General features: G+C 36.2%; 1 protein-coding gene across 1 annotated transcript in view; it reads right to left on the reverse strand.

Annotated features, from left to right (window-relative positions):
• Window positions 1-1,907: 1,907 nt before the first annotated feature.
• DIAPH2 (diaphanous related formin 2) overlaps window positions 1,908-13,392 on the reverse strand; it is a 244,079-nt gene continuing 232,594 nt past the window's right edge. The window contains exon 28 of the mRNA XM_055727131.1: window positions 1,908-6,519. Coding sequence (XP_055583106.1) covers window positions 6,455-6,519 — 65 coding nt within the window. The 3' untranslated portion in view covers window positions 1,908-6,454. The remainder of the gene's footprint in view (window positions 6,520-13,392) is intronic.

The following is a 13,392-nucleotide window of genomic DNA, read 5'->3' on the forward strand; positions in this document are numbered from 1 at the left end:
GTTTGCAGCAGATCTGACCAATGCCTGACCAGGACCAGGTCTTTTTAATTTTTTTTTTATTATTTTTTAATTTTTTAATTTTATTTTCTTTTTTTCTTTTCTTAAAAAGACTGAGATATTCTAAAAAGCAGATAAGCACTCCCAGGGCTTTTCAGTCATCTGTGCCTCACAGACAATTTGCCCCTTAAGACTCAGAGATCAATTATTTCAATGGAAGAAGGTTGGGCATATTGCCCTTATGAAAATCTGGCCTGAAGACCTGGCTGTCCCACTGCCTCCCGGTCAGCACATCACACGCCAGCCCTGCAGGTCCCCGAGCCCGCAGGGCCAGAGCCAGCTGAAACCAAAAAGCTTTGTGACTTTGTGAGCTGGTGCCTGAGATACTACCTTTTGCCTCTCAGATGAGTTTCTTAGGTTGGCCTACTTACTACACTAACAAAAAGAAACAGCGTTCAGTACCTTGTGAGTTTAAGTGGACTAAATTAGTGTTTGCTTACAGCCTAAAGGAAAAAAAAAATAAAAATCCCGTATTTGGATTTTTCTTCTTAATCGTAGCTTTGTATCTATTGAAAGGGATTAATTACAGTCATTAAGTACTCGTCAAAGAATTCTGAGCAAATCGATTGACCACTTTTATAATTTTACTACAGCCCAGTAATACCGACTTCCTTAAAAAAAACACAGAAAGGCTAATTTTGAGACAATGACTGGAAGACATAACAGAGGGCAGGAGCACAGCTCAAATTTACAGTTAGTACCCAAATGTAAGAGGTCTAACATGTGGCAGAGCACCACAACCTGCTATCAATCTGAAGTTCACATAGGGGATGTCTTAAGCATGTGCAAAGGCAACAGAATACCTTTCTCAGGGGTAATTATTTAAGGGGGGTGCCACTTGTTTCTGGACATGTTCTGCCTGCCAGTCTCCCAAAGGCAAAAACGTCTGAGAAGATGACGGGAATCCAAGACTCCCAACATTAGAAAGTCAAGAACGTTTAAACCCAAACTAAGGAACAAGAATATGGTATATGTAGAGCATCATTACAACATTTTTCTAAGTCATGATGATCACAGCATTTACATTTGTAACTGGCAATTTTTTTTTCATATTAATCCCATAATAAACCTCTACGGCTTCACCATATATCAAATATCACATTCCAACTGTAGTCCAGTTCATTAAAAATAAAATGGTGCCTTCAACCATCCTTTGGCATATCTTTGCCATTTATACAAAGTTACCTAAGGAGTGTTGTATGAACAGGGCTGATCATACTCATTAGAATTCCGGGTAATTAGAATCTTAAGTACCCACTGCAGAAATGCGGTGCTCTCTCTCCATACGGTTCTGCACTTCAGCCTGTTACGGTGGCATCATTAAGGCGTTTAAGCTGCAATACACAGTTTTGAAGGTGAAAGTCTGCCAAGCTTCTATTCTGTTAAGACCATTTTGTGACGAGGTGAAGTCAATAATTTGGAAAACACCAACAACAGCTGTCTGACTGACCATGTGTCTGTTTTAAAAAGTCTATACTGGAATCCAGAAACTGAAAATAAATATGGACCCATGTAATTTGTTTAGTGATTCCCTTTTATTGTTATTTTTGTAAAAATAAAACATTATCACCATGATTTAATGCTGGGGCTTTTGAAGTATATGTTGGTTTAGATCATTTTTAAAGCCCTCCTCCATTGGAAAAGGCATCTTTTTCCCCAAATTCAAGTCAAATATACTTGACACCTCAGAGAAAAAAAAAACAAACAGAAATCTATAAAATTTCAGTAAGCTAAAATGGAAAGTAATTTCAGAATGATAATTTTATATAACAAAAACAGATTTTGAGGTGATGGTACCCAATAGGTAATAATCATTATAAACAAGTAAAACATTGGCGCACCTAGCAAAATCATGTTATGTATATCTTTATTACAGTTTTCAGAATACATGGATTAACAATGGCCACGCTGTGATTTCATCAAATTCCTATTTTAATCATTACATACAAACACAGAGCTGTTTAAAAAATAGAAATGCATGAATTTTGTCTTTTTTTTGTCTTTTTTTTTTTCTTTTTTTTTTGGCATCAGTAATCACATGACTTCCAAAAGGGAAACCAAATGGTGCATGATAGCAGACTGACTAAACTGTAATAATTATTGTTCACATTCTGTGGCATATGTATCACCTCAAACAGTGCTAAAAGAAGCACTACAAGAACAAATCCTTCTCCTTTAACATTCTTCTAATGATATCAGTGGATGCTGAGTGACAGCTTGCAGGACTGCAGAATTCACAGGCTTACACAACTCCCTTTTTTGTGCACAAAAGCAATATGTGATCTGAAATAGAGACACCTGAAGCTGAGGGATTTGGCTTTATCTGCTTTGATTTTTAAAAAAATTATTTATTTACATCTTGTGTGCATGCGTGGGCGTGCGTGTAGGTACTGCAGAAGAAGAAATGTAGAGGTTTCTTACAATACTTATTTTAAAATGAGTAACTTGCAAATACAGTATGGCACGTAAGAGGTGGGCTTTACATTGCTCTATCACTTAGCATTTGTTATGCCTGACCTCTCAGCAATTTGAAGGCAAACATTAAAGTATATTTCAGCCAAGCCTTTGTTTAATGGATAAGAAGCAATTTACATATATAGGTAAGTTTGCTCCCACGTAACTATGACCAGCTTTAAATATTTACTAGCTATATATCATTCTCAATATAGGAAGTACTAAATTCACCCATCAAAACAGGATTTGCCTGAGGGATGCAAAAGCCAAACATTGCAAAGTTTTTTTGATGAAAGCTATAGGAGGATTTCCAGAGACAAACCTAAAACAGCCTGATCCTCGAAGTTTTGCAAACCATTTGTATATTGGGGATGAATTTAAAGTCACTGATGAATTGTGGTTTGGATAAAAACCATGAAAACATTGTGTTTTTTACAGCATTTGTCTGAGGTAGTACATATACCACACACAAAAATGCAAAAATATACAGATATTCATAATTATTTGCATATTACAGAAAGGAACTATGGGAATGCTTGCATTTGTATCTGAATTCTCAAGAAAGAACAGATAATTTTAGGTAATGTTTTTCATATTGACCACGGTTGTCTAAAACCAGAACAAATTATGTAATGGTATTACTGGGAGTACTTCCTGAAGCTGTTTGTCAATGCCCTCTGAGGCACTAATTTTGTTTTGGCTTTAGCATCAGTTCGTAATATGACTAACCATTAAACCAAACATCACCCATGTGATGGGAAAGGCTATTTGTTGAATCACAAACAAACATACATGACAAACTGTGTTGCACTTTTTTATCAGTGAACCACATAAAACTTGAGAAAAAAATGTCTAGTGTCTTTACATTTCTGATCTGTACAGCCAGGAGTTAAGCAACAGAGATGTATATTTGTATATGATTTAAACATTTCATTCCCGTGTCAATTGCAAATTTAGTTCAATTCATTGCAAAGGTAAGATTATCTTCCTCTTAAATTAACTAAGAAATGTAAACAGTGTAACATCATAAAAAAACCTAAAAACCTCCTCAGTACTTGTAACTGGTAAAATGTGAATGCAAACAGATGTGCTGGTATATTGTTAACATAATGTCTCAGAGGACATATAGTGAAACATAATTAGCAAGAAATTTATGTATGAACCCTCCAGCGATTTTCTTTCTGGGATTACTTTGAATACAAATATAATTTAACTGATATATTTCGTTTTTTAAAATTAGAAAATAAGGCAAGTGCATTTCTGAAAAAGGTGCTACTCTTCTACACTTCTAGATAAACACGTGACACCTCTGAAAATTAGATCAATAATAAAAACATTAAAAATATCTGCAATTTAATATAGACTGAAAAACTATCAAAAGACAAAGTGACCAGCATCAATTTCAGAAAATATTTTAGACTTCATAAATACGAGCACCCTATATTTACATAAATTTTCTAAACTAGTTTTCCTTTGAAAGACACTTTTGTTCAAACAGATATGTCCATTAAATTATATAAATGTTTCAAATATGAAAAAAATAGTAGTAAAATAGAAGCATCAGATGATGTTATTTTGGATTTGCTTTTTTATTTTTCTAAGATTTGGTTCTTGAAAATCTGTACTCAGCTTTCACAGAGCTTTAAAAAAGAATATAACCCATGGAAATGAAAAACTCGTGCACTAATAACTACTGCTACAGTATAAAGATTCTGTTGTGAGCTTTTGAGTTTTCACATATGAAGATTATACCAATACTTGTAAGTCCCAGCAAAATGCTCATTTTAAAATTTGAATTCTAATACACTGTTGATTGTAGTACAAATTTATATAGACATTATGAACCTAATCCTTTTAAACTGGCTTTGTACATTAAGCACATTTTTATAACTGTAAATTTAGTAGTTCCATTTTTAAAAGTTATGCTAAATAGAAGGTTGATGGTGACCTTACATGAAACAGGATATAAATCTTTATCTCTCTTACTGATAAACAGGGAGACAGAATCCTGTTGCGTGCATTTTTTTTTTCCTGAAGTACCATGTAATTCTTTAGTTTGCTACTAAAACCACAAAAAACCTCAAAGAGTTTAGGAAAATTGTTAGTTGACAGCACACATTTCACTAGGCTTCAGTCGTATTCCTATGTTTAGAGATATAGCAATAGGCAAACCCCCTGTTTCCTTTGAAGACAATTTAAAAAAATAATAAATTCAATAAGAGATTGAAAAGGAACTGTACCTTTTCATACAAAAATTGGATATTGATCACTGTAGTTTGAAACTGTGAGAATTTATCCAAAATAAGTCAGACAGTCTTAAGAGTATCTTGCCAGAGAAGCAAAAAGAACCTACTGTACAAAGAACGCTTGGCTCAAGCAGTAGTGCAAAGTTACACTGCCCCAGTATCGAATGCTCCTCTAGAGCTAGCAGTTTGTGCACAGAAAACAACGTGACAGCTTACCTTCAAAATATTCGTTATACAACATTTAAAAAAAAGTTCCCTGTAACACCAGGCAATAAAAGCATTTGTAAGAATCCATCAATCAGTGAAAAGCAATAGTAATTTGAGAACAAGTGCCATCTACTACATAGTATCCCATTTTTTTTTTTTTTTAAAATCATAGCTGAACAACATATGAGCAGTTCCACTGGAACTCCCATTTAAAATCCTCCATCCCATCCAGATAAGCAACGGCCCTTTAGTAGGAAGGATGGTGAGGACTGACCTGAACACCAAGCAGACTGTACATTCAACTAGAGTCTAGGGAGAAAAGGGAACTACAGTTTCCCCTTGAGTGGCAGAACATACACAGTGTCAGCTACTACACTGACTGCTCACCTGAGGTACCGCAGTGCAGGGGGCCTGTACACAAAGTAGAATGGGAGGAACTTCCCCAAAAATCAGGCTGCTGCAACCACCGATCACTGCCATGCAGTGCTGCAGGCAGAACACGTGTCCTTAGCTGCTAAACCCTCAGCACTGAAACCCACCAGGAGAGATCCCGCTACGTATTTTACCTGAGAAACAGAGGAAAAACTCAGAGGCAGTTCTGAATAACTTCATAATGTAGCTCGTCTCTAAAAACCTACACACAGGTATTTTTAGCATAATTAAAATAGGACAATTGTATTTTCCCTAAAATATCTTTACAAAGAATATATAAGTGCATAATTAGAAAAATCCCTCCTTAGATATAGTTAAAAACATAGCCTGCCCTTGATATCATTTAATTTTGGTAAAATCCTATGCTCTGTTTTATTAATTAATTTTTTTTTTTAAGCAGTGATAAGTAACTATACATCGTCATATCACCAAAAGTGTAGATACGTGGTATACCCTACTTGCAGACAAAATAGCTGAATCCACCAAGGCTTTACACTGAGATAAGGTTTTCAGCAACCTGATTGGGACTATGCGTTGCTTTTTGATGGTTACAAAAAAGATTCTGATAATGTAGACCAGCTCATCTCTGAATTTATTAACATACATTTTTATTATTTTTTCCTTTCATGTCCAAATCAGAACTGCAAATGGAATCCACAGCTGCATTCTTTCAACAAATTTGTATTTCCTTACCTATATAAAACATAACCTAGAAATCCCCAACTCCTTTCATGTAAATTGCCAGCTTCAGAAAAAAAAAAAAAAGAAAAAAAGAAATAAAAGAAAAAAAAGGGGGGAGAAAAAAAGAACATAAGAAAATAAGATATATATCGTACTGTTTAACACTGTTTACAGATCTTGGTAGTTGGGGTAATAAGATACAGTATGTGGATTATTTAGCAATAGCTTTTAAAATACATAATATTTATACACCTTCTCATTTAATCAATACCAGTATTCCTTTATGATCATTGCCAATTTGCATGATGAACTCTTTTCAAAGTATATCCATTTAATTGCAAATAAAAAGATTCACTAATTCTTTGGCATCAAAAGAATCATACAGCTGCGATTGTTCCATTGTGGCGAGAACGAGACCTTTCCAAAGTTACTCGTCTGTTATCTGTAATACAAAGAGAGGAAAAAACAAATCACCATATGATTTGAAACATGGATAATGCAATGTCAAGAGGTTTTCAAACAGCCCTGAAAATAATTTCAAATGATATGTAAATAAGTAACTAGGAGACTGGATCAGAGAAGTTTCACACTGCAGCTGCCAGAATGAGTTCAAGAGTTCTGCAATCAGCAATAAATTACTTTCTTGATCAGAGAAGCTGGGTGATAAAAGCATTAGGAGGATCCTGAAACACAGTCCCCTTGGAAACAGCACGCAATAAGTAAAATTCTGGGTAAAAATCTTATTTTATAAACAATTTATGCACAGAAGCTCTGGAAAAATAAATTTCAAGTTTCATGAAAACATACTGACCAGTGTGGTGGTGAGAAGCCTACTAGATGCTACAAATATAAAAGCGCTAACACTGTTCACCGTAATTTGGTACAGAGTTAAAAATAGAACAGTTAAATCAGCCACTTCCTAAGCACTTCCTGATTGTGCAATGCGAACAACTTTTAGTATAAAATATTACACAGTAATTATTGCAATGAATAATAAATACGTCTCTATCACAGGGAAACAATCATGGAGTACCAGCCACATTCCTAAATGCCTTTAAAATAAAATTTTAAAGCAATGAATATACACATGCACACACACACACACAAAAATAGGACAGAAAATTAACTCCCACTTAGTTTTCTGGGAGTTTTGATTTTTCTTTTTTTAAAATGTCCTGCCACATGCCTTTTTTTTTTTTTTTTTCAGGGTGTGTGTGTGTGACTGCTTACTTTTGACCCAGCCTTTTCTATTCTCTCCTGTCATATTCAGGTTGCTGCTCTTTGTTTGCACCAGAACACTATCTCCATCGTTACAGCATCAGGGTGTCCCACTATATGCCTGGAACTCCTACGCACTCCTGGATTATTATCAAACTTCAGAAGTAAAAAATCTGACCGACAAACTGCAGGCAAGCAGGTTTTCTCAGCTTTTTTCCAAACGAGCTGAATTAGCTCTATCTGTTCCCACAGCGCTGCAGACTCTAACAGCATGTGTTACTGGTAGTGCTGTGGGAGGGTGCTGAACCTGGGCCAAGGCATAAAACGCATGACCCCAACACGTCTGATGGGCAGAAATGCAGTTTTTCAAAAAGCTATTGACTGAATCACTGTTCCAGAGACCAGGGGACAGGCTGGAGTAAGGACCAATCTGGGGTCCCACCAGTGTGTACAAACACGTGAAGGGAGGCTGCAAAGGGCCCGGAGCCAGGCTCTCTTCAGTGGGGCCCAGTCAGAGGAACAGAGGCAATGGGTGTAAACTGGACCCTGAGGTTACTTCTGAACACGAGGAAACAGTTTTTTACTGTGAGGGTGACCAGGCACTGGAACAGGTTGCCTGGGGAGGTTGTGGAATCTCCACCCTTAGAGAGATCCAAACGCTGTCTGGACATGGTCCTAAGCGACTGGCTATAGGTGACCCTGCTCGAGCTGGGGGGGTGGACGAGATGACCTCCAGAGGTCCCTTCCAACCTCAACCATTTCATGATTCTGTTCTAAGCTAACGAAGCCAGAAATGGTCCCAGCACATTAAATAAGGTTCTGGAGAGGACAAAGGAAGTAATCTCTGTGATCTGTTCCTGGACAAAGAACAGGGGATGCCTGTGGAGATCTGCAAATTGCTCTGCAAATCAACTTTCCTTTTCCCTGTTCACTGAAACTGTCTCCAATGCTATAGGGAATTAACGGCTCCTTTAGCAAGATTATTAGTTCTTTTTATAGTTCTGCCTTGCCTCCTTTTCCCAATGAATCTATCCATGCATAAAGTATTCAAATTACCCTAAGTCAATCCGTTTTGCACGGGAATAAATCTCTATACTGGTTGCAGTGTCACTAGGCACTGGAAATTAAAGCACAAAAATGCTGTCTAAAACCCGTGGAGGGAATTTTCCAACTCCAGCGTGCTGCTCTTCCCCCGTAACACTCAGTAGTAAAGAGTGTAGCGACACTTGCTCTCAATGGGTAAGAGTGCCTTCACCAGCAGACTATTTCTTGACTGAATTTCACGATTGTCAATGGTTGTACAGGTTAAAAACAGATTAAGAGTCTAAGAACTGTTGATTTCTCCATACTTGTTCATCTAGATTTCTCTCTTTTCTGTTTTATTTCATCATAGTAGAAACATTTCCTGCAAATGACAGTTCAGATTCTCCTGTAACTGCACAACTGAGATGGGACTTAACACAAAAAAGAGAACTTTAAAAACTAGAAGCATTACCATTTCCTTCTTCAGCTGATGACAAAGTATTTTCCCAATTATTAGAAGTAATCTATTCTTTTAAATGATTTTCAGTTTTTAAATAGAAAATTACATTTTCTATTACAGACAATACAAAATCTGAAAGAACCTTGTGGTTCTTTCCAGTCTCTCTTGAATCTAATCAAGCAAACTGGGGTATAAAGAGTCAGTGACTACCAGTAAGAAACAATGTCAGCATTTGCAAGACCTTTTTCTGCAAAGCTTAGAGCACTTTATAGTGAGTCTTACTAAACCAAAGGCAAGTAGGATATATTTACACTTTGATAAAATTTTCACTTTGTTATAAAAAAGGGATGGGATGATATAGATTTAGTTATTGTCAATGTGAAATTTTAACGTATCTGAAAATTTTGGACGTTAATATGAAGTATTTCTTGTTCTTTAAACAGAGACTTATTTTAATCAACAGTGAATCATATTCACTGTTGAAAAAAGGCTGAAGCAACCTTGTGCGTGTGCATATATACATCTGGTTAAAAGAAACAAGCATTAGTATGTGTACAAACATATATACAAACACAAAGGAATGACTCATTTCTTCACTAGATGTAAAATGTGCTTGTTTATATATAAACATTTGTTTGGTTAAAACAAAGGGTTTCATATCAGGGTCTAAAGTTGGATTGCGCTGGTATTTCAGTGACTCAAGCAACAATTTAAAAAAAATCATGACATTTACAATACTTTCAGCATACACATTCAGTTACCCCCAATGGCTGTATTTACCTTTTTTTAATGTTACAGACTATATTCAATACAATACAAAGAAAGACTGTCTTACAAACATGACTACGGCTAGTGTAGCATAAAACTACGTATAACTTCAATAAATAGTAAAACTATTCACTTGTTGGGGGGTGGTGGTGAGGAGGGAAAAGGAAAGACAGTAGCAGAAGCCTAAAGGAATTCAAAATTAAGCGAAAAGCCATTGCCAAAGTCCATCTCTTTTAAAAGTAGGGCATTTAAGAAGCATCTCCAATGCTCATATTACAAATATTTTAATCTGTCTCAGAAATGAACACATGAACTTAAATGTGGTCTCTCAATCAGCTGAATGGACCTTTTCTTGTAGCAGTAAAAGGTAGACCAATGAAGGGCTAAAATGGAAAAAAAAGTGTTATTTTTATATCATAAAATAATCTTTTAGCTAGTTGGATCAAATTCAAATGAAATAAATACACAACTAAATGCTGAAAAATCAAATTGGTAGCTCCTTTTTAGTACATACAATACTGGAATGTAATCTTGACCATGCAAACTTTACACCTCCACTGGAAAAAATATATGGATTTTGTTATAATTATTACTTGCCCAAGTCTTTTTGCACTCAATATAGAACCAAGATGGGAATAAATAGTATCTACAACATATTTGTAGAGGTGCTTTTGATACATACAATTCGTTCACTGTGTAATATCAATCTACTAATGTAATAAAAAAATAAAAAAAGAAAAAGAAGCAAACCCACAATCAGCTTAGTGTATAAATGCAATGAATATTTGCCATGAAGTAAATAAAATCTAAAGGTTGGGTTTAGACAATGTATTATGATTTTATGGACTCTGACAACTTCATCCTTAAGATGTTCTCCCTTATACTCTGCATGTATAAAGTATTAGAAATTACAATCAATTAAAAACACACTGGTAGGGGAGTGGAAAATATTTTTGCAAAAAACTACAATCTGTAAAATGTATTTTTCCTTTCCTTAATGCTCCTTCATTAGTTCTGTTATTAAAGGAGAAGTCTCAATAGCTGCAACAGATTGATTAACTCAGTAGCATGTTACCAACAAACTTGGTAATATTAGGAGAAAAATAAATAGTATTTTGCAGAACTGCAATACTATGATTAAGTGACTTTTCCATTTTGCTTTCTGCTTATTCACTCTTCCAGGTAGTAACTTTATGCTCTCCTAATTATAAACCTTACTTTTTATGAGCAATCAATGCTAGTAGTAATAGAGATGTTGTGCAATCGAACGAACTAGTCATGACTCAGATATCTGATAATAGTCTATAAAAGCATAACTCAAAGGTACTCAACTGGAATTTGTATTATCCACAAATAACAACCACAAAACCAGTTCTCTTTGACATGCCTTATATTAAAATTATAGATGTATTATAACCTGCTACCTTGGGCCTGGTACCTTAGTTGACTAATTCTCCAAGATTAAATATTTTTTTTTCCCACTCAGTTAAAGCATTAAAGGTGTTTCTTTGTGCCTTAATTACAGCACTCAATTCAAACACTAGACTGATTTTGAAATCTTATTTCCCTGCAGACGTTCCTAGACTGCTCATCAGATTATCTAAGTTCCCCCCAAAGGTAAATAACTGCAGCACCCCTTGATTAGCATTAAAAAAAACCCAGCACCAACTATGCCCTAAAATCACACACACACATACACCCCCCCAACCAACAACCAGACATGACTGGTGCAGATAGCTACCTTTTGCCCTTCTTTTAAAACAAAAGGTTGAAAAATTAATCTATATGAGAAAGTAAAACACCTAAATGTTGTAAGAAAATGGGCTAAAAAGAATACTGGGGTTTTCAGGAATAAAATATTACCTGAACTATTTTGCCTTCTTTAAAAACAGAGATCACAGGGCCGTCACACCTGAACAAAACTTATTTGAAATACTGTCTTAGTTAATAAATACAATGTGAGAGCTTAAACAAGTGCCAAATTGTTGAATCTGAAAAGGGGTAGCTACAGCATTGGGTACTCAGCTAGCAACCGTTGTGCTTGAGCACATGCTGGAAGGCATGAGCTCCAGTGAGAACTCTGAAATGCTAATTTATTTAAAAAGCTCACACCATTAACTTGTACGATCACTACTTTTTTTTTTTTCTTTTCCCTCCTGACTAACCACTCCAAGGTGAAAGAATTAACCTTCCCATAGCTGACAATAATAAAAGTTGTTTAATGCTCAGAGAAAGAAGGTACCAGCTTGAGCTGACCTAAAAATGACCACATGAAGAAGGTAAAAATACTCAGTAATGAATAAAATATTCCAAGTTTCATCTTTCTGAAATAAATTTGACTATGCAAAAGATGCAGAAATGCATGCTGTAAGGGAATTTGTATGGCCCTATGCCTTTGGGAATCAATGAAGGCATTTATACCAAACATTTATTTATTCATTCATGCAAACTTTTATTAGGAAATCCTACTGAAACACATCCTGTTTTCCTGAGCAACCAAAGGGGAAACCCTCATACAGTCCCAGGTACTTCAGCAAGCACCACAAATGTATATGACATGGAAAACAATCAGAAGAGCAAGTTAATTTCCTGCAAATATGGAGTGATTACACACACAAAAAAAGATAAATAGTAAGATGGTCATTTATGAATGTTCTAAATGGATTAACTGTCACAACTGATGATAATTCCAAGGAGAAAACAGTGCATCTTTCGATAGTGATGACACTGGCATTTCTTCTTTAGAAAAAGCTGGAAATCTGAATTGCACTTTACAGAGATAACTAAACATTTTCTATATCTTGTCAATGATTAGAACTGGGACAAGGTATACTAAATTTAAATCACTTTAGCCTGGGTAGCCTCTGGTTTCCTCCTTGAACCCTTGCTGTTGTTTAACCCCAGCCAGCAACTAAGTACCACACAGCCGCTCGCTCACTGCCCCCCGTGAGATGGAAAGAAGAATCAGAAAAAAAGTAAAACCCATGGGTTAACAACAGTTTAATAATTGAAATGAAGTAAAACAGACTACTACTACTACCACCACCAATAATAATTGTACGGAAAAGGGAGATAAAAAGAGGAAGAGAAATAAAACTGAAGGTGGGGGGTGGGATCCAACAAAAAGAAACCAAGTGATGCACAATTACAACGGCTCAGCACCCACCGACAGGTGCCCAGCCAGTCCCTCAGCAGCCGTCTCCCCAGCCAACCCCCCCCCCCAGTTCACATACTGAGCATGACATGACATGGGACGGAACATCCCTGTGGCCAGCTGGGGCCATCTGTCCCGGCTGTGCCCCCTCCCAGCTTGCTGAGCCCCCCAGCCTGCTGACGGACAGGGCACGAGAAGCTGACAAGTCATTGACTTTGTATAAGCCCTACTTAGCAACAACTGAAAACATCCGTGTGTTATCAACATTATTCTCATCCCAAATCCGAAACACAGCACTGCACCAGCTACTAGGAAGAAAATTAACTCTATCCCAGCTGAAACAGAACAGCCAGCTATGCACAAGGAAAACTGAAGCCAAGTTACAATGTCATTGTATGTAACAGCTTATTATCTATTGCTTTAAAGAGCAACCCATAACGAGAATTAACTTTATTATTTTTCTTTATTGACTGCATGCACCTTTGCCAACTTAGCTTACCCACAATGAAAGGTAAATCTTTTTGGAACTTGGAATTGAAAGAACGTAAGACAGAAGTAGGAACGATAGACAGTGTAAAACAGCAGGGAAGCCCATCAGTCTCCAGCACCTCTTTAACAGCTACACATGAACACTGTTCTCGATATTGCCTGGCCTGTACCTATGACATTATTAGAGAATACCAGCTAAGAAA

The sequence above is a fragment of the Falco cherrug genome, chromosome 15, assembly GCF_023634085.1.
Source record: "Falco cherrug isolate bFalChe1 chromosome 15, bFalChe1.pri, whole genome shotgun sequence".
NCBI lineage: Eukaryota > Metazoa > Chordata > Aves > Falconiformes > Falconidae > Falco > Falco cherrug.